General features: G+C 34.1%; 2 protein-coding genes and 1 non-coding gene across 4 annotated transcripts in view; all 3 read left to right on the top strand.

Annotated features, from left to right (window-relative positions):
- GUCY1A1 (guanylate cyclase 1 soluble subunit alpha 1) overlaps positions 1-22,966 on the top strand; it is an 825,102-nt gene that overhangs the window by 10,100 nt on the left and 792,036 nt on the right. The window lies entirely within an intron of this gene.
- On the top strand, positions 1,149-21,611 carry RBM46 (RNA binding motif protein 46). 2 transcript variants are annotated; one of them, XM_049769618.1, is made up of 4 exons: positions 1,149-1,299; positions 2,302-2,769; positions 3,511-4,293; positions 21,412-21,611. In XM_049769618.1, the coding sequence occupies exons 1-4, from the start codon at positions 1,149-1,151 to the stop codon at positions 21,609-21,611; spliced, it is 1,602 nt and encodes a 533-aa protein (XP_049625575.1). The 2 variants fall into 2 exon arrangements, with proteins under 2 accessions (XP_049625575.1, XP_049625576.1); XM_049769619.1 differs by lacking the exon at positions 21,412-21,611 and adding an exon at positions 15,153-15,208.
- Positions 7,460-7,675, top strand: LOC126005461 (small nucleolar RNA U3). The gene has a single exon (XR_007494536.1). It is a non-coding gene; the product is annotated as a small nucleolar RNA U3 (small nucleolar RNA).

Here is a 22,966-nt window from a genome sequence, read left to right as displayed (position 1 = left end):
AAATGAAAACAAAAAACGGTGTAAAGAAATTAAGTTGCCTGAATTTGTATGATTCTTAAAAGGCTTTGCCTAATGATTGGTGTTGGTCAGCATTAGAGCACTTAAATTACTTTGAGGCTCTGATTTTGATTCCTGGAGTTGAATAAAAAGAGATGTTGGAAAATAATTTACTACAGTGACTAGTTTCCATTTATAAATGGAAAAGATTTTCTGGAGTCAAAGTAGTTTTGTTAAGACCTAATGTATTCCCATATGTATGGATTATATATTTCTCCAGGCTAATAAAAACATAAAATTAAGATATAAAATAATTCACAGTATTGATCTGACTGATAAGGAGATGAGTAATAAGTTAATTTAAAAAATAAGAGTCCCAGGGGATAGCTGAAAGGACTAGTATGCATGCTAACCCTAAGTTTTAAATCCCTTATGGCAGTGCTGCATTGCTTGACCAGCTATTAACCAAGAATCCGAGAATTGCCAGGGCATATTATAGTTGAGAATGGTCCTAAAACTTGGGTTATCAAAAGCATTCTATAATACAAACTGAAAAAAATTTAAGAGCACTTAAAATATATATATTTATGTAAGTCTTGAAGGTACTGACAATTGGAAATCACAGAATCTCCAGTTTCTGCAGAGTTTGATGAGTGGCTGTGGGAGTAGGCAGACCTGGTTTGGAGGCCTCAAAGCATGTACTCAGTTGCTATTGCTATTGGAGATTGTTGATGACATTAGCACTTTTAACATCAAGCTGTACTTACTGGATTGGTTTAAGTCAAAAATATATCGTCATATACCATCAAATAACTTAAATCTTGGGCCGTATTTGGCAGTGCTCAGTACATCACTCCTTTTTTCATCTCTTAACTCAATTCTGTTTCCCACTTATGTCTTTTTTGTTGCCTTTTATTTATTTTTAAACTTTTGCCTCTTTGTGCTTAGATGCCCTAAAAATACTGCTTATGGAATCAGTGGCTTTCTTTCTAAGGTGTAAGATTCGATCATAGGGAACTTGAGAGCAGAACCACATTGGTCACTCACTTAAGCAGCGGCAGCTATCAACTCAAATAAAATGTCTCATAAATTGCTTGTGTTCCATGTTATAGCTTAAACTATTGAATTTTGTGTTTTTAGGAATAGCAACCATGAATGAAGAAAATATAGATGGGACAAATGGATGTAATAAAGTTCGAACTGGTACTCAAAATGAAGCAGCTTTACTTGCTTTGATGGAAAAGACTGGTTACAGCATGGTTCAAGAAAATGGGCAAAGGAAATTTGGTGGTCCTCCTCCAGGTAAGGATTTGCTTGTTTTAAATTGAATTGCTCGATGTAGCTATATTTATAGATGAATAGTGTTCCAACAGTAACACCTTCCTTGTAAAACTTAGCATTAACTTTTATAGTTTTGAAGGGAAGAAGTAGATTATATGGACTATGCATTTTAAAATAATCAAAATATTTTTCATTTAAAGAAAGGTCCTTTTGGGGCAGGAGCAGTGGTGCTAGAGGTAAGCATCTGCCTTGCAAGTCCTAGTCTAGGACGGACCATGGTTCGATTTCCCGATGTCCCATAAGGTCTCCCTGAGCCCGGAGCAATTTCTGAGCGAATAGCCAGGAGTAACCCCTGAGTGTCAACAGGTGTGGCCCCCCCCAAGAAAAAGTTCTTTTAAGTTGTAAAAAACAAAACAAAATCAAAACCTTACTTTTTAGAGTTGCTTTGGAAGGTATTAAAATGAGTAGTGGGAAGTGAAAGGGGCAGGAGAGTGGTGGTGGTGGTATGTATAATAGAAAGTTAAAAAGGAGAATGGACTAAATGTTTGGTCTTTTCACAAATAACCAATGCAGAAACTGCTCAAAGCCCTGCAGCTAACTTTCTGTAATACTTAAAATAAAATCTTTGCTCTATAAAACAGACTAGTGATAATTATTTTACCTTCCATTTTACTCTTTCTATAAATACAGATGGTTATAAAAGTCTTTGTGCTGTGTGTTCTAACATGAGTACTTTCTTTCTATGTATCCTCAACTCATTCTCTCACCTAAATTCTAGTTAGAGATAATTCGCCTGACTATGGCTATCAGTCCTCTTGCTTTATTTTTATTCATAACTTCATAGTACCTTTTGCTATTGAGTATAAATGTCATATGGGAAGGGACTTTTATTTTGTCCACTGTTTTTAACACTTGGCACTTGTATGACACATAGAAGACAGAGTACATTTGTGGGATGAGGGAATAAATAACTGAATATAAGTATCTCATAAATTACTTATTTACTTGTGTATTGTCTTCCAGGTTGGGAAGGCCCACCCCCACCTAGGGGTTGTGAAGTTTTTGTAGGAAAAATACCTCGTGATATGTATGAAGATGAATTAGTTCCTGTATTTGAAAGAGCTGGGAAGATATATGAATTTCGCCTTATGATGGAATTTAGTGGTGAAAATCGAGGTTATGCTTTTGTGATGTATACTACTAAAGAAGAAGCACAGTTGGCCATCAGAATTCTTAATAATTATGAGATTCGACCAGGAAAGTTTATTGGTGTATGTGTAAGCTTAGATAATTGCAGATTATTTATTGGAGCTATTCCCAAGGAAAAGAAGAAGGAAGAAATTTTGGATGAAATGAAGAAAGTTACAGAAGGAGTTGTAGATGTTATTGTTTATCCAAGTGCAACTGATAAGACAAAAAATCGTGGTTTTGCTTTTGTTGAATATGAATCTCATAGAGCTGCTGCTATGGCCAGGAGAAAACTAATTCCAGGTAAATTTGTCCTTTTCAAAGTGTTTTCCCACATTATACTGATTATAAATATGGACAAAGAATGATACCTCATTGATCAGTGTTGTAGAAATATGTAATGCATTTAAAAGGAATAATTGTGAAAATTATTTCATTCTAAAAGACAAGGAGTTGCTCCTACAAATGGAGTTGTCATTTATAATACTTTACATTTTAATACATATTATGGAGTTGTGAATTTTATTAAATCTAAAGGATCTTTCAAATAAAGGTTTTGGTTAGAAGAATATTTGTTCTGTTTAAAAGTCTGCTAAAGGTTTTTGTTAGATAAACCTTTATAAAAACTTTCAGATGAGGATGAAACAAATTATTGATTTGTACTTGAGTTCCTGAAGATAGTTTCACTTAAGATTAAACAAATTATTGATTTGTACTTGAGTTCCTGAAGATAGTTTCACTTAAGATTTTTTTTTATTTCTGGGGCTGGAGACATAGCATAGCAGTAGGGCATTTGCCTTGTAAGCAACCAATCCAGGAGGGACAGTGGTTCGAATCCTGGCAGCCCATTTGGTTCCCTGTGTCTGGTATGCCCCACCCCCTCGGTGCCTGCAGAAGGATTTCTTAGTGCAGAGCCAGGAGTAACCCAAGCTCCTCTGGGTATGACCCCCCCACACACACAAGGAAAAAAACAAAAAAATAAAAACCAAAATAATTTTTTTTACTTCCATTTGTTTTTTAATAAATGCTGTTTTATTTTTACAGGAACATTCCAGCTGTGGGGCCATACCATTCAAGTTGATTGGGCTGACCCAGAGAAAGAGGTGGATGAGGAAACCATGCAGAGAGTTAAAGTTCTCTATGTAAGAAATTTAATGATCTCAACTACAGAGGAAACAATTAAAGCAGAATTCAATAAATTCAAACCTAGTGCAGTTGAAAGAGTAAAGAAACTTAGAGATTATGCATTTGTCCACTTTTTCAACCGAGAAGATGCTGTGGCTGCTATGTCTGTTATGAATGGAAAGTGCATTGATGGAGCAAGTATTGAAGTAACCCTGGCAAAGCCAGTAAATAAAGAAAATACTTGGAGGCAGCATCTTAATGGTCAGATTAGCCCAAATTCTGAAAACCTGATTGTGTTTGCTAATAAAGAAGAGAGCCACCCCAAAACTCTAGGCAAACCTCCTACTCTGCCAGCTCGTCTTAACGGTCAGCATAGTCCAAGCCCTCCTGAAATTGAAAGATGCACATACCCATTTTTTCCTGGAATAAAGCTTACTCCAATTAGTATGTATTCATTAAAATCCAATCATTTCAATTCTGCAGTAATGCATCTAGATTATTACTGCAACAAAAATAATTGGGCACCACCAGAATATTATTTATATTCAACAACAAGTCAAGATGGGAAAGTACTCTTGGTATATAAAGTAGTTATTCCTGCTATTGCAAATGGCACCCAGAGTTACTTCATGCCAGACAAACTCTGTACTACATTAGAAGATGCAAAGGAACTAGCAGCCCAGTTCACATTACTTCATTTGGGTAAGTTAAGAAAATTTCAATATTGATGATCAAAATGGAATTAGGAAATATAATGTTTATTTTTAAACTTAATAATTTGATCCCAATGTTAGTGGTAAGTGTATAATACCAGGTTGACCTCCATTTAAGAATTTTTTTGTTTTTATTTTATATTTTTTTGGTTTTGGGGCCATACCTGGTGGCTTTTGGGTTACTTCTGACTCTGCACTCAGAAATTATTTCTCCTAGACTCGGGTATGGGATGCTAGAACTCGACCCCAGGTTGGTCACATGCAAGGCAAACGCTCTACTCACTGTGCTATTGCTCCAGCCCCGCATATAAGAAATTTTTTGTTATATTGCATGAGACACCTCTGAATACCTTCATATAGTTTTTTTAAATCTATTTAATCTTTTAAATGTTATTTCCTTAAGGAAAAACTAGGTTTTGATTTACTTTGAGCATGCTTAAAGATCATAATCTTACATCCTTTATTGCCTTTTTAATGACTAATGCTCATTTGGAGTATACATTTCGGTATGCTACAGAATTTATTATTTAAGCCAATTTTTTTAGAGAGTGTTTGTATTTTGGTTGGTTTACTCAATAGTTTTGAGGGATAAATGTAGAATATGTAAAAACCAGAGGCATTTTACATTCCCATATGTGGACCATAGTCGTATGCTCACTAATCTGGAAATTTTTCATAACAGAAAAAGCCATCATGGAGACAGGTATGACCATTTTGTTCTTTAACTTCTTTGTTATAAAAAAAAACTTTATTTATTGAGTGATTGATTGGTTTTTAGGCCACACCCAGTGGAGCTCAGGGGTTACTCTAGGCTCTGCACTCAGAAATCACCCCTGGTGGGCCAGGGGACCATATGGGATGCCAGGAATCGAAGAGGGTCTCTCCCAGGTTAACCGCATGCAAGGCAAAGGCCCCACCACTGTGCTTATCTCTCCAGCCCCCTTTCATTTCTTTTTTTTTTTCTTCTTTTTTTGGTTTTTGGGTCATACCCGGCAGTTCTCAGGGGTTACTCATGGCTCTACACTCAGAAATTGCTCCTGGCATGCTTGGGAGACCATATAGGATGCCGGTATTCAAACCACCATCCTCCTGCATGCAAGGCAAACACCCTGCCTCCATATCTCTCCGGCCCCTCTTTTTATTTATTTTTAGTAAAATTTTCTCTAAAATGTTTGAGGATGAGTAAGAGAAGTTTTAGCTATGTTAACTCATTATATATGTAAATTTAAATATAAGGAAGAAGGGGGTCAGAGAGATAGCACAGTGGTAGGGTGTTTGCAACTCATCTGACCAGGAAGGATCCCGGTTTGACTCCTGGCATTGCAATGGGTCCCCCAAGCCTGCCACTGTGTGATTTCTGAGTGCAGCAGAGCCAGGAGGAAGGGAGGGAGGGAGGGTGGGGAGGAAAGGAGGGAAAGGAAGAAGGAAAGAGGAGGGGAGGGAAGGGAAGAGGGAAGGAGGAGGAGAAGAGGGAGGGAGGGAAGGAGGTAAGGAACCACCAAAGTGCTTCTCAAGGGACCTTTTGTCCATTTACAGCAGGGGTCTTCAAAATATGGCCCGCGGGCCACATATTGTATTTATTCCCATTTTGTTTCTTCACTTCTAAATAAGATATATGCAGTGTGCATAGAAATTTGTTCATAATTTTTGTTTTTACTATAATCTGGCCCTCCAACAGTCTGAAGGACAGTGAACTGGCCCTCTGTTTAAAAAGTTTGAGGACCCCTGATTTACAGCAATTCTTGGCCAACTATTTCAGTTCTAGTTCGGTAGCTCTAAGCTATTCAGCCTTTACAGGGCCCACATTATCTGGCTCAACCTGGTGCTGCTCAGAGATGTTGTACTGTCTCTCTGACCCCCAGTAGTGATTTATTAAGAATCACCAATAATAAAAACTCTCCTGGAGCTGGAAAGATAGTACAGAGGCTAAGATTCTTGATTGCATCTTGGTGACCCCATTTCAAATCTCTGGCACCATGGATGGTTTCTAAGCACTTCCATGGAACCATGTATAGTTTCCTAAGCACTTCCAAGGGTCATTTCTAAACAGAGCTAGGAATAGCCCCTGAGCACTGCTTGGTCTGCTCTCCACCCCAACATAAATGGTATACAACTAAAGATTAGAATTGTTTCTTGAAGTTAATTGGTAAACTCTTCGCTTGAAATTGATTTTTTAAAACAATATTTTGGCAGGACCATAGTACTAAAGTTTATGTATCTATTTGAAATTGCTCTTCTCACATTAAGTGTTTTTAAGACAAAAAGAAAAAAATGTCAAAAGAAAAGTTATTAATTTTTTTTTTTTTTTTGCCTTCCTTAGCTATACTGGGGGCCACCTAGCAGTTCTCAGTGAATGTTAAGGTTTCAGAGTTTGGACATGGGCCTGTGGTTGTGGTGCTGCTCAGCGTACTGGTAGAGTGCTAGAGCCACTAAGGTCACATCTTAGGATGCTGGGGGATGACCATGCAGTGCTGGGGATGGAATTAGGGGCCTTTAGTATCCAAGCATGTGCACTAACCCTTTGGATTGTGCCCTGACCATGGCAGAATATTTTTGGGGGATGTCAAGAGGGCAGTTCCAAGCAGTGCTCAGGGATTCTGTGTGCCACTCCGAGCACTGCTTAGCTGACTGTGTGTTTGACCAATGTTTGGCCAATGCTGGAATGCAGTGGTGTTGGGTTGCAGAAGTTAATTTTATAAAATATATACTTCCTTGTCCATCACAGTGACTCCACACTGCATCAATATTTTTTTGGAGATTTTTGTTTGGAGATCTTGTCAGAATTTACGTGCTGAAGATAGGGTTTCATTTAAGGAAAAATTTTTAAGTAGTGTCCTCAGATTTTAATTTGGGAATATTTAGATTAGCTTCTCTTTCAACTTATTTTTTGGTATGATTTCTTTAAAGCACACAATTAAAGCCCTCCATTATTTCTTGTAATGAAGACCATTTAAATACTAGATAGGGGCTGGAGAGATAGTACAGCGGTAGGGTATTTTCCTTGTATGCAGCCAATTCAGGTTCAGATCCCGACAACCCATATGGTTCTGCCTGTCAGGAGCAATTTCTGAGCACAGAGCCAAGAGTAACTCTTGAGTGTCAGGGTGTGACCCAAAACCAAAAAAGAAAAAAATAGGATATAAAAATTTAGGATAAAGACTATACTTTCAGGAATCATTTCTATAGTTTGTGACTAGAGAAGTTTCTCTGATCACGTAGAGCACCTGAAGCCACAAGGAGGAGCCAGATGAGCATCCTCTCCTGAACATGAAGCCGGCTCTAGGTGATGCTTCTGCGGCTGAATTGGCCATTGATGATCGTTATTCTCTTCCTTTGGAAGGGATAGAGGTAGAGGATGCAGTCTGAGTGGTAAAAAAAAAAAAAAGTTAGGATAAGAAATAATTAAGATTAGAGAAAATAAAGATAGATTATTCTTTTTTTTTGTTTTTGTTTTTGTTTTTTCGGGCCACACCCATTTGATGCTCAGGGGTTACTCCTGGCTAAGCGCTCAGAAATTGCCCCTGGCTTGGGGGGACCATATGGGATGCCGGTCCTTCCTTGACTAGCGCTTGCAAGGCAGACACCTTACCTCTAGCGCCACCTTGCTGGCCTCAGGATAGATTATTTATTTATTTATTTTTTTGGTTTTTGGGCCACTCCCGGTAACGCTCAGGGGTTACTCCTGGCTATGTGCTCAGAAGTTGCTCCTGGCTTGGGGGACCATATGGGACACCGGGGGATCGAACCGCGGTCCATCCATGGCTAGCGCAGGCAAGTCAGGCACCTTACCTTTAGTGCCACCGCCCGGCCCCAGGATAGATTATTCTTTAGGAGTGTAATAAAGGTTAATTAAAAGCAAGATTTTCCTTGGATACTTATATGTGCTCTAACATGGTGATACTAAAACTTTTTATTCTGATACATTTTCCTTATAAAATAAACAGATTGTTGAGTCATAATACCTATTGTTATTTTTATTTCATATTAGGTCTCCTATTTAGATATGATTTTTTAATTAGATATTCCATAAAAATGATGTTAATTTGATGCCAAGAGCACTGATACAGTTTTTAAGGCTTTATATGGTAACTCATGCTCTCATAATTTCCCAAGAAAACCTTGTTCAAATATAGTATACCCAATTTGATTGTTTTAATTGAGAATAAAATTATCTCCAGTAAGTGAAATCTATAGAGAGCATGAACAATTTGATTTTTATGTATTATAGATTTGATCTACTTATGTCAAATTTGGTTATAACAGACTGTTGAACAGATATTTTATATATTCTATTCACCAGCAGAAATCAAAACTGATATTCAGATATAAGTCAAAATTTTGATTAAATACTAGGACTTTGTATGCAGAAAGAATATAAGAACCATATGCTGAGACAGAAATTGAACCAGAGTCAGCCAGGCTCTACACTATCTATGGCCCTGACATTTATTTTTGTTTTTTTGTTTTGTTTTTGGGTCACACCCGGGTTCCTCCTGGCTTTTTGCTCAGAAATAGCTCCTGGCAGGCTTGGGGGGCCATATGGGAGGCCGGGATTCAAATCACCGACCATCTGCATGCAAGGCAACGTCTTCCCTCCATGCTATCTCTCCGGCCCCTGACATTTTGTTTTAATGCTATTTCATGCATGATTTTTCAGTTACCTAGATTATGTTTGATATATTTAAGAGATATTTAGGAATAAATTTTTAATTTCCATATTGTTTCTCCATAACCATACCCAATTTTCAAGTTTGAAAATTAAAAATATATACTTCAGTTAAAATGACCATTGATTGGGGTCGGAGCAGTGACACAAGCAGTAGGGACGGACTGCAGTTTGATCCCCCGGCCTCCCATAAGGTAGGTCCCTCAAGCCAGGAGCAATTTCTGAGCGCATAACTAGGAGTAACCCCTGTGTGTCACCGGGTGTGGCCTGAAAAGAAAAAAAAAAAGACCATGATTGGTGTTACAAGAAAAATAGAAGCTTTTGTTTTTGTATTAGGGGGAGGAAGTCACACCTGGTGGTACTCAGGCATTACTCCTGGACATGTGTTCAGGGATCATTTCTATCAGGCTTGGGGTACCTTAACGGGATGCTGGGGATTGAATCCAGGTCAGCTCTACCCACTCTACTATTATTTAGGTCCCAGAAGTTTTTTTTTTTTTTTTTGACGTGGTAGCATGCACCCAGAGAACATCTTGAAATCCATTTTCTTCTCAAATGAACTTTAGAATCATTTAAAAATATTGGTGGGGGACTTCTATTTAAAGTGTACTTTTGTTTTGAGCAAAATACCCTTAAGATAAACTGAAAATTGGGTAATGTAAAACTCAGTGATTATTTTTTCTGTTTCAAATTAGATTGCTTTAATTTTCATAATGTCATAGAATAATTTCTTACCTCACTGAAAACTAATCATCCAAGTCAGAAAGATAAGTTATATATCATCAGGTTATATTTAAGAATCTGTAATTTAGTGGGTCTGGTAGGAGATATACAGATTTGAGGACAAGGTATGTAGGTCCTAAACTTATGCACTTGATGGGTGAGTTTAGTGTTACATCTTAGAGAATAAGACTTCTGATTCATAATTTTGTATATTTTAAATAATGAATTAGATTATCAGGGTGAAGAAGTCTGGCATTCTTATTTTATTTTAGCCTGAGTTTTGACTTTGTGCTTTTCCAGTATTGTCACTGCTTTCACCTTGTGTTCTTTAAAAATAGGGAGATAAGGACAAGTTCCTGATGACTAACAGCTTTGAAAAAGTTCAGAACATTTTGGAAAGGAGGCAGCTTCAGTGTATTTCACCTGACCTTTCACTGTAATTCACCTGACCTTTAATTAGTTAATTAGCAAATTATTATATGTAAGGGTTTTTTGGTTTCAATTTTCAAAACACAAGTGATAGTTTTTATTCTATATATAGTAAAACTTTAAACCAGGGTCAAGAGCCTCTGTTAAAAACTAGTTTATGCTACATTTAGTTTCATATAACTTGTGTATTTTAAAGTTATTTATGGTCAGTTGTTAACCTTAAGAGTCCTCTGTGGCTTCTGTGCTCTAGAAAGGCATTGGCAAAACTATGGATTGTACATTTTGGGGTGTGTGCAAAGAAGTGGTACCACTTTTGATCTGAATTGTAAATCTTGAGGCAGACTTATAGCTAGAGAATAGTACAACATGGCAGTCACGTACACTAGAAAAATAGTATGGCTATGGGTTAGTGACAAACACTCTTTGTGTATTATTTGCTTGGTGATTTCAGTCATATTTGACACTAGAAATAGAAAGAGCTTGATGCAAGTTAATTGAAATTTTATCAGCCCAGACTTTCAAAACTTTACTGAAAAAATTTTTCCACACTATGTTAACTGTACAGTCCTTTTCTCTGAGCAATTATTTTGTAGATGATATATTCTTATTTGTATGCATTATTTCTTTTTTCTTTCTGGTTTTGAGCAATGCCTAGCAATACTCATGGTTCACTCCTGGCTCTACTATCAAAAATTAACTCTTCATATGGTGCCTGGGAGATCATATGGGTTGTCAGGGAGTGAACTGGGGTTGGCTGTGTGCATGGTAAGAAACAACTTACTGATTGTATTATGGCTCCATCCCTGGATTATTTTATATGTTAAATACATTTTAAGAATTAACTGTAGTTGATTTGCATTTTATCAAGTTTGACATGCATAATTAGAATCTTACCTTTTTTCTGGTCAGTTTAATGGAAATATTATATAGTAAATGTAATGGTTATTATGTTTGCTGTCCCTTTAATATCATTGAATTGATATTAATTTTGAGTTCTGTTATTACTTATAACCTATTGTAAAAGTTGTCAAATAGAAGATAGCAAGATGAAGGATCACTACACTGTTCTGGGAAGTTATAATCTGAAGTATAAATGGTGCTTTTTTCCTTTTAAGCTAAAATTTCCAGATTAGTGAACAGAGATGTAAAAGTATACTTTCAGTTTAAAAATTATCAATAAATTGCTTTTAAATAGAGAAACTATTTCCAAGTTTTTTTCAGTTTAAGAAATAATTAAAGAGAATGCTTGTTAAATGCTATATAATACGTTTTTTATAAGTAATCGTAAGAAAATGATATTTTTTGAAGGTTTCTGAGCTTTAGTGTCAGAGCTGATAGTATACACTTAAAGTATGAAAATAATTTGTTGAACTTGCTTTAAAATTTAATTTGTAAATAAGTAGAATTAGCATCAACATTCTATGCATTTATTTTTATGTAATGAAATATAATTATCACCAAGTAGTGAGAGAAAATTTCCATTAACTCAACTATGTTTCTTTAACCCTCTGAGAGGGCCCAGTACTTATGTAAAGGAACATTTGTTTCTCTTAAAACGTATTTTCCTCTGAAAGAATTATCTCATTCACAATTTTTATCTTAGGGATTGTTACTGTTGTGGCATTAGTATTGTGAGAGGATCAGCTTAATACACTAATCAAGTTAAAATTGTCTATATTGTAGCCTCAGCCACCAACAAATTGTGTGACCTTGAATGGGCAGAGGAACTAATTATTTACTAATTGTAAACCCAGTGTCTTTACCTCTAAAATATTAGGGTCTAAAACAGAATTCTGTTATCATTAAATTGATGGTTTTCTCTAAATATGGTAAATAATTAAGAGCAAGAAGCTGTTACTATGTCTACCATGATAAATATTCCAATTCAAATTGTTTGGAAACGAAAAGTTACTTTTACAAGAATCATTTACTATCCATTACTTTATACAGTTTAAAGTTTAAACAGGAGATAATTTCACAGTAGATAATTGAATAAAAAGGAAAATGGTTTAATTGTTTTATTTACATGTCAAGAATTGCTTTTTGATTATTTTATTACCAGAATTTATCAGGATCAAAACCACTTAAGATAATTTAAGTACTTAAAATTTTAAAAATTATTTTTTATTTAATAGTAGATCCAGTTCATATTTGGGTTGCTTTCTTTTTTAACTTTTTTTGTGGGCCACATCCAATTATACTTAGAGCTTACTTCTAACTCTCATTCAGTAATCACTCCTGGTAGGGCTTGGCAGCCCTATGGTATGCTGGGTTGACCTTGTGCAAGGCAAGTCCCTATCTGCTGTGCAATCTTTCACTCTCCTCCCTTTCCCCCATGTTTCCTTTAGACTTGTCTTTGGCTCATAGAGTTATTTTAAGTTTTTTGTTTATAATGTTATTATCTTCATATAGATTTTAAGTTTTGAGTTCTAAGATCTCATTTAAATTTGATTTCTAGTTTCTCTTCAAACTTCCAATTCTCTCATTTCCTTGAGCCTTGTTATCATGGTATTTTAATAGTTCTGAAAACTTTATTATCTAAATTTTCTGTAGTTCTGTTGCTGCTGACTTTTTGTTGTTTCTGATTCGTTTAGGTCATGCACAGTTATGATGACTGATTATTCTTTTTTTTAATATAAAAATCTTTATTTAAGCACCATGATTACAAGCATGTTTGTAGTTGGGTTTCAGTCATAAACAGAATACCCCCCTTCACCACTGCAACATTCCCACCACCAGTGCCCTCCTTCCACTCCTGCCTGTATTCGCGATGGGCATTCTACTCTCATTCTTTAACATTGTCATGTTAGTTGTTAGTGTAGTAATTTCCCTAATAGCGTTCACCATTCTGTGGTCAGCTTCAAATTGTGAACCGGTCCTCCAGGCCCTTCCAGCCCCTAACTCTATTGTCTGTGGGCCTTATTACAGTAATGCCTTTAATTTTTCTTAAAACCCATAGATGAGTGAGACTATTCTGTGTCTATTTTTCTTCCTCTGACTTATTTCACTCAGCATAATAGATTCCATGTACATCCATGTAGAGCAAAATTTCATGACTTCATCCCTCCTGATGTCTGCATAATATTTCATCATATATATATATATATGTACATATATATATATGTACCACAGTTTCTTTAGCCATTCATCTGTTGAAGGGCATCTTGGTTGTTTCCAGAGTCTGGCTATTATCAGTAGCACTGCAATGAATACAGGTGTGAGGAAGAGATTTTTGTATTGAATTTTTGTGTTCCTATGGTATATCCCTAGGAGTGGAATAGCTGGATCTTATGGGAGTTCAATTTCCATTTTTTTTTTTTTTTGAGGAATCTCCATATCACTTTCCATAAAGGTTGGACTATATGGCATTCCCACCAGCAGTGAATGAGAGCTCCTTTTTTTCCACACATCCCTGCTAGCACAGACTGTTTTTGTTCTTTGTGATGTGTGCCAGTCTCTGGGGTGTGAGATGGTACTTCATTGTAGTTTTGATTTGCATCTCCCTGGTGATTAGTGATGTGGAACATTTTTTTCATGTGTCTTTTGGCCATTTGTATTTCTTTTTTGAGGAAATGTCTGTTCATTTATTCTCCCCATTTTTTGATGGGGTTATATATTTTTTTCTTATTAAGTTCTGTCAGCACCTTGTATATTTTTGATATTAGCCCCTTGTCTGAGTATTGAGTATGGGTATTGAGTGAATAGTTTCGCCCATTCTGTGGGTGGCTTTTGTATCTTGGGCACTATTTCCTTTGAGATGCAGAAGCTTCTCAGCTTAATATAGTCCCATCTGTTTGTCTCTGCTTTCACTTGTTTGAAGAATGCTGTTTCCTCCTTGAAGATGCCTTTAGTATGACTGGCTATTCTTATTGAAAGATATATTGCATATGAAAAATGAAAAGATAATTGCAAATCTAGCATGTTCTTGAAGGGATTTATTTTTGTTTCAGAAAGTTATAAGGGACTGATAATTCTAGGTTGCCTTAATGTAGACAAGGATTGAGATTTTAAATTAATGTAATTTAAATTAGTATTTACTTCTTATATTTAATTTAATTTAATTTAATTTAGTATTTACTTCTTATATTCAAAAATGTGTCTCTCTCCTCCTCCTTTACCTCTTAGAATCCATGTCAGAATTGTCCAGCTCCTGTCGTGGAAATGCATGCCCCAAAATGTGTTAACTTCTTGGAGTTTCTACTCGTCTGTTTACAACCCAGTGATTCTTCTGCTAGGTTATTTTCAGTGTTTCCAAGCAGAGTCATGTTTTTAGTATATGTTTGCATTTGTGTTAATTAATATTTATATATTTTATAATGAAAAATAGGAAACGTGACTGATTTTTTTTTTGTTCTGTGTACTGATCTTCAAAAGTTCTTTAAACAGATTTTTTGGAGCTAGCTTATCAAGGATTTTTCATTAGTTCATACTTTTAAGTGCAATTTTATAACATGAAATTGGAATTGGATATTCATGTCCAGAAAGCTTTACGACAAAGACTACCATTGCAGTGAGTGATATCCAGAGTTATATAGTATATATGATTAAATTAGATCTCAAGCAGATAAAGTTTAACTTTTCCAAGCTTAGTTTTATTTTTGCCATTGATCTTTGTTTAAAACAAGAAGGAATCAAAAATCTTGATAATTTTGTTTTCACTTGGATTCCTTTGAATATCCATTTATCAGAAATGCAGCTATCTTGCTTATTTAAACATCCTTTTTTTTTTTAGCTTATCAGAGAAGTACTTCAAAACAGTAAACCACTAAGCATATAAGGCTAAATTTTTCCATAATGCATTAACTCACTTTTCATTCAAATATCAGAGTACTGTTCTTCATCTTTGCTGAGCTTCAGAATAACTATTTATTACTTGATTTTTTTCTTCTTGAAATTTATTTTCTGATCTATTGATCAGAGGGTTTTTAAATTAACAAGGATTCCATGTACTTCCAAGATAGGATAATCTAAAGGCTCAATTCTTTTCTGTCTTGACTGCTTTTCTGTCTTTCTGTCTTGACTGCTTACAGACAGGGAACACAATCTCTTCAGCCTGGACTTATGTAGAAGAATTTGGAGAAAGTAAAAAGGTAAGAAGTCTTAGGAATATTAAGTGATATGTTTAATTTTCAGAAAGCGAGTGATACATTGTCCATTGAAGTCTTTTGAACTATTTTGGTCATTATAACTTTGTTAATCATAGACTCATTAAGTACAATTTTATCAGTGTATTGGGTTTCTATATTGTTGGCCTTCTCTAAACTTGCTAGTATACATTGTGAACCACTAAGATGTGAAACAAATATTTTAAGGCATGGAATTGATATATCTTATATATAATACAAATATCTAGTGTTCCTTTAATTTGAAAATTAAATTCTTAATTTTCCCCAAATTTAGTTTAATTACTATTGATAACAATTTGAAATAAAAGGTTTACTACATTTAACCATTTATTTTTCTAACATGGTATTGAGAGGCATAAACAGAAGTTAAAATATTTAAATTAGAGATATAAGTAATATTTATAATTTTTTTTTTTTTGGTTTTTGGGCCACACCCCTTTGATGCTCAGGGGTTACTCCTGGCTATGTGCTCAGAAATCGCCCCTGGCTTGGGGGGACCATATGGGACGCCGGGGGATCGAACCGCGGTCCTTCCTTGGCTAGTGCTTGCAAGGCAGACACCTTACCTCCAGCGCCACCTACCCGGCCCCATAATATTTATAATTTATAAGTAAATTATAATTTATTATAATATAAACTCTGCAGTAGAGGTAAGAATAATGTAGTTTCCAGGGTAGCCAACATTTTACTTGTTAGTTATGTTCGTTAATAAGTTCTGTGTTCTTTTTCTGTGCCTTATTGTTAAAGATGAAAGATATAATAGTTAATTTTGTAAGGCTATTATAAAGATGAATGCTCATTTTATTGTAATTATTTTAACACACATTATGCGCTCCATACATATTCACTACATAATTGAGTTACAGAGGAATATACTATGATACATACTATTACAGATAATAATCTTAGCATAAAAATACAAGTATGTTGGTTCCTGGAGCTATGATACAATGGGTAGGGTGCTTGCCTTACACACAGTTAATAGCTGATACATCAATATAGTCACTTAACCCTGCCAAGAATCCTGATTGTAGCGTCGGGAGTCAGTCCTGACAACTGCTGGATATGATACAAAAACAAGACAAAACAAAACAAAACCAAAAAGCCCCGAACAAGTATGTCATCCACTTATAATTCCCAACAACTTTTTATGTAGTTTGTTTTGAAATGCAATTTTAATGTAATACAACTTAGTTTGTTTTGAAATGCAATTTTAATGTAATACAACTTTTTGATACATTACTGATTCTGCTAAAGAAATGAAACTTGAAAAGATGCTCTCTCTCCTGTTAGGTGTTTCTTTTCACTGTTTCCTAATTTTTCTAGTGATTTACCATTTTTGCACAGTTATGAATTCTAGAGTGCTGAAGATTAGGTCATAACATTTTCCTGTGATAATATTTTACTAGTTTATTTCCAAATCGTTTAGAAACTAGCAACAAAATAAAATTTGACATTGGTCACTTAGTACAAAGAGGAAATTCTGATTTAATATAAGATTTAGGACACTATAGATAACGGTGTGGTCTCTAGTTCTTTGAAAGGAAAATGCATTTATCTACAGCTACTTGCCTTATATTTAGTCTTCTGAGTCCTCTTCTTTTTTTGAGTTGGCTTCTGAAGACTTTTGAGTTTTAATTGCTATGTTTAGCATATTTAAATAATTATTTAATGAAATAAAACTAGTTTTTAAATGTTTTTCCATTACATAATATCCCCATTAAAATTTCTTTACAAACTAATTTTGAAAGCTCAATGAAATAACTAAGGTTAAGCAAAGTTGGGAAAAATTGCTACAAGAAATAATGCATTTTAGCATATTGGAAACATTATTCAAAAACTACTAATAGCCTGTCATACTTATTTTTTCTTAAAGATTTTACAAGATTGTCTTACTTAGGAATTCCTGTTTTGAGTTACTTGAATTGTATGGAGTACAGTTCTAGAAGTTCAAAAAAAAAAAGAAGTTTTTAAATATATATTTATTGGCATGTAATTGAAGTATAATGAAGTGTATCTTTTTATGGTATTTCTGTATGCACCTATGAAAATGCCACTTTAGACCAAAAAACAAACAGTTCTCTGAAAAATTGCTTCAAACCTTTTGGAAAACCATCACCCCTCCTGGCTTTCCCAGGAAACTTCTCATCTGACTATTCTCCTTACATTTTATGAATTTCAAACTCTTTTTTTAAAGGTTTAATCTATACAAGGTAAATTTAAATGGTTACAGTTTTTTTTTAAAGTATGGCATTTATTTTTATTTTATGCTGTCAAATTTCATAATATAAAATGCAAATAGCTTTTTCAAAATTATTTGGAAATTATAAATAAAACTAGGGAGCTAGGGATGTAGTTGAAAGTTACTTAGTAACTAGGAATCACAAATCCTTATTTACCTTTTGATTTCTTAGGATTGAATGGACAAAATAATAAATACTACATTTGATTATATTTCCAGTGACTTTAAATCAGTAACTTCATGCCAGCCATATATTACATTCTTCGTCTCTTTAGTGCAATTAAGATAGTTTGTTACCAATGAAATTTGTTTTAGTGTGCTATTACCATGTTATTTGTCTATTAACTGTTAGAAATTAAAACATTGGAGTGAGAAAATTCTAAAATTAAAAGAAGTAATAAATATCCCACATAATTCTAAATACTGATTTAAATAGTTAAAAGCCATAGGAAATGTATCTTATAGATTAAAACATTAACTTCTTTACTCATAATTACAGGTACAATATAAAGTTAAACAGAGTTAATGCACTAATTCCATTCCAGGTATTTACCAAGATAATTGAAAACTTATATCCACAGATTTTATAGACATTATTGATTAGAAACATTAGTTATAATAAAGTATAAACAACTTAAATGTCTATTTACTGATAAGTGAGCAAAACATTACCATGTAACGGTTTACTGTCCAGCGATTGATACAAAGGAATGAAGGTCTGGTACATCTTACAACATTCATAAATCTTGAAACATTATGCTATGAAGGAAATTTTAAGTTGTAAGATTTCAGAATAGGCAGATGTATATTACTGAGGAAAATGAGTGGTGCTGGGATTGCCAGACAATCACAAAGAAAAGTAATTAAGTATAGTACATAATGTTTCAATATTTATGTTCAGAGAAATGACAGAATGTACATACACATACACATGTGCTTATATTCTGCCTACAGTAGAAGGGAACATATATAATATAATATATATTTATATACAATATATAATATATATTTATAATATAAATAATATAACCAAGCCTAATTTTAGAAATTATATTGGAAGAAGGAAGATAGAAATTTAAGATAATTTTAAAATATGAAATATTTTATATAAAATACATGAAAATATATGTAATACATTTTTTTGCCAAGAAAAGACAGAAACTAAGCTATGATAGAAGTCAGAAAGTGGTTGTCTATCACTCAAAGTCCTTGGCTGTAAAAGAATCAGAGAAATTCTGGATCCCTGGATAGTTTTTATTTTTTGTTTTGAGTATTAGTGACATACATTTACACAGTTATCAAACTTAATAAAATAAGCACACATTAGATAATATGCATTTTGTAGCGTGTCAATTGTATCTGTATAAACTGTTAAGAGAGTGAAATAATAATATGAAACTTAAGTTCTGAAATTGGCTCTGTATTATTCCCTTAATAAGGGAAAGGGAAATACAGATTCCAGACTTATGCAAAAACCACTGGGGGTGAAGAACTAAGGATGTTCACTGGGAAGAAAAACTAGGGGTGGGCAAGTAATATTTGCTAGGAATTGTAATTTTTTATTGTTTTGTAGGAGTCTGTTATTTTTCGACATAAATTGTATGTTATTTAAATCTAAGTAAATATTGCATGTCTCTGTTTATCACTGTTAATATCTGAAGTTTGAATTTTTTTGGTTTTGTTTTTTGGACCACACCCAGTGACATTCAGAGGTTACTCCTGGCTATGAGCTCAGAAATCGCTCCTGGCTTGGGGAACCATATGAGATGCTATGGTCTATCCTGGGTCAGCCGCTTGCAAGGCAAATGTCCTACCGCTGTGCCATCGCTCTGGCCCCTGAAATATTTTCCTAGATGTTTTTCCAAATAGTCTTTTTAAGGATTTGAAAATGCTTGCAAAATTTTCTAAATATCTGAAGCTCTAGTCCTAATTTTTATAATATTTTACTGTTTATTCTCTTTAAAATTATCTACCAATAAATTTATCACAATTTTACACTTTTAAATAATTTAATCTCCTTGATACTATGAGGACACAGCTGTTGATTATAATATTTCAATTCAAGGTTTACTGTAGGAGACTGTCCCAGAGTTCTGAATTCAGTGCTATCCAGTTCTCATGTCAGGCCTTCCATTGGAGATAGTCCACATTTTATTAATAGTCCATATTTGCTCTTGAATGAGTAGACACTAGTCAAAGTTCTTTCTCTTCAAAACCTTCATTTTTTCATTGACAGAAGCTTATGTTGTCTGTGACCACATTGTTAAAATTGGAAAAGGTTTAGTGATATCATTGATGCATATTTACTAAGTAACTGACCTCTGTTACATAGTAATCTAGAAGAGAGAGTAAGAACTTTTTAAACCAATTATTTGAGTTAAAGCAGTCTTAGAATTTCTGTTAATATACTCAGTGCTAAAGCCCATCAGGCCAAGTGATTTTTGATTTTTGGGTCACACAGGCTCAGAGATTACTCCTGGCTCTGTTCTCAGAAGTCGATACTGGCAAGCTTGGGGGACCATATGGGATGCTGAATTTGAACCGGGAACCATCCCATATTGGCTGCATGCAAGGCAAATGCCTTACCACTGTGCTATTGCTCCAGCCCACCTCCCAAGTGATCTTTTTTTAATAGAGGAAAAACTTTTTTTAACAATATCTAGAGTTACTTTACTCTGAATGCTAGGCAGCAAATAGTACCAAGTGATTCTTTATCCAATTTCAAAATACTGAGATTGTTTTAAACTGCATACTTTATATATTTTGGAGAAAACTACTTTGATTTTGTAGTAGCATATGTTAAATAAAAGTTTAAGTATTAGAATTAATCTTTACAATCCTAGAAATATATCTATATTTAACTGATTTTAATTTTTTTCTTTTTTTTCTTAATTAGGTCCTTTCTGATGTTGCTTGAGCTTACTCTTCTGCTGTTGATACCATTCCTGTTGGCTAAACATTAAGTACCATGAGAAAAATAGATTAATGTTCAGATGTTTTAGGCCTCATTTATGGTACCAGAAAGATAGAAAAAAATACCTATACATTGGATGACCTAATTCCTTTTCTTCTGTTCCTTAAAAACAACCAAACTTTTTAAAATGATCATTTTATAGTCATTGTCACATCTGTGACTTACTCTACTCTAAAGAACATAGTTGAGTTTTTGGAAAGTACAGGATTTATAAAATTTGATCTCTAACACACACATATATATTATAATTAATGAAGCAGGAAATTATTGGTATAAAATGGATATTGTGGAACCAGTAATATTTCAAACATAATTGGCTTTAAATAAATTTGTTTAAATATTTGGATTTTCTGTATTTTAAGTTGATAATGGTTTATTGAAGTTTATAAATATGAGTCCTTTTACTGTTTTCTGGTACTAGTAGTACTCTTAATATTAAATTGGTGTGTTTAAGTTGTCTAAATGTTTATATTAGTATTTTAAATAATGAAATATCAGACAGTTTACACCAAATGTTTTGGCAATCTGTGGTAAATGTTTTTGCTAGATTGATGCCTAGTGCACTTTCAAAAAAGGAATATGAATTTGCTGTTTTATCTTTTCTCCATGGAATGTTCCTTAGTGGTGGAACAGAAATTAAAGAAGCCCATTGTAGAGCTTGAGAAATCAGAAGTTGTTTTTAATTTTTTGTCAAAAAGATGCAAAAGAATAGCTATCCAAGAATGCATTCTAGTCAGATCTCTGAAGCATTATGCCATAAAAGGTAGTAACTGATTTGCAATGGCAGTAAATGCTGAAACGATCTTTACCAGCATTATAGTATTATCACGATTTTGAATGTTAGAACATTATGTTAAACTGTGATTATAGTTAAACGCTTTGTCTCTTTCAATTAAATTTGTATCCACAAAGATGTGCTGCATAATTGTTCATGTATTTATTTACAGACAGCAATTTCCGTCGCAGCTCAATAAATAGTCTTTCCCCTGTTAGTGCCACCCTCTCTTCTGGGACTCCCAGCGTGCTTCCTTATACTTCAAGGCCTTATTCTTATCCAGGCTATCCCTTGTCACCATCAATATCACTTGTTAATGGCAGCCATATTGGACAGCGACTATATATCTCCAATCAGGCCTCATTCTTCTGAAGAAAATGTAAAATTTCTTTGTAAAGCATGCGAATTAAATTCTGTTCTTTTATTTTTTAGAATCGGGTTTCTACATTTGGTTTTAAGGAGATAAATATATATTTATTTCAAACTAGGAAACACAAACCATAATTCAGAGTAACCTATGGTTAGTGAAGTTAAATAAATGCAAAGTTTAAAAAGCTATTCACTTGACAAAGGTGCACTAAACTACTATTCTTTTTAAACTTGGAATTTTAAATACTTCTGATTCCTACCTGGGCAGAAGAACCCAGTAGGTAAATTTGTTAAGTATCTGCATAGTAATTTTACTAAATAGCATTTCACTAATATTAAAGCAACTACAGACAGTGGTTATGCTAGATTTTATTATCAAGGTTCACTAGTAGAGATTAAAACAGTGATAAAACCTAAAGCATCTAACTATTATGTGGAAAGAAATGAATAGCAAAAGATTAAGATGCAGATTTTACACAGTACTAAAGAAACATTCTACCATTGTCCTTGAACATAACTATAAGTATTTTGGTTATTTGTTATAGAAATAAATGATAAACTTCTGTTGTTTATATATTTAAGGTTTTTATAGTTATGCTTTGTGTTTTTGATATTCACCTCATAGTTGTTTGAATAATAATTGTTATGTTTTTAATGTTGAAATCATGTGTTGTTTAATTTTGTACTTGAATTAAAATTCTTTGACATTAAATATGTGATGCTTCTAATATGCATGTTATGTTATTTTTATTTATACACATAGATTTATAGTCACTTCCTCTTGAAACAAATTTTCCTTACAGATAACACAGTCATAGGTTATTCATAGGACCAAAGAAAAGGATATTGCAATTTTTGTTGTACAACATCATAGCACTAAAAATTGTTTTCAGAGCAGATAGAGATAAATTGTTGAGTAACCCCTAAAGTTTCCTGGCATAGGACCAACTCTAGGCTCCAGGCAAATTAGGTTATTTAATCCAAGTCATTGTCTGTAGTGCCAATACAGTTATTTTTCACACAGTCCTATTGTTGGCATCAAGTTTCTGTATTAAAGATCTTGGAATTTGCACATCCTACTTTGAAGTCAGGCTGGTGTGAAGTATCCTCTAGTTTCACCTCACAATTAAGGGGCAATACAGCAAGCCCTGTTCAGTAAGAAGGTAATTGTTCTTGTTAAGTCTTCTCAGTGTTAAGGAAGTCTCTTTTGAGTAGATCTATGTCAGAGCAGCTGTAGAGTATTCCCTGGTAGAGGATTGCCTCTAGGCGATGTTATAGACAACGTTGCATGTTTTATAGATGTCTTCTCTAGATCAGGGGTGAATGGAGAATGCCCATTCTTCTGAGGCCTGTGCCAG

This window comes from Suncus etruscus, chromosome 3, assembly GCF_024139225.1.
Source record: "Suncus etruscus isolate mSunEtr1 chromosome 3, mSunEtr1.pri.cur, whole genome shotgun sequence".
Taxonomy (NCBI): domain Eukaryota; kingdom Metazoa; phylum Chordata; class Mammalia; order Eulipotyphla; family Soricidae; genus Suncus; species Suncus etruscus.
This window is presented reverse-complemented; position numbering and strand designations above follow the sequence as displayed.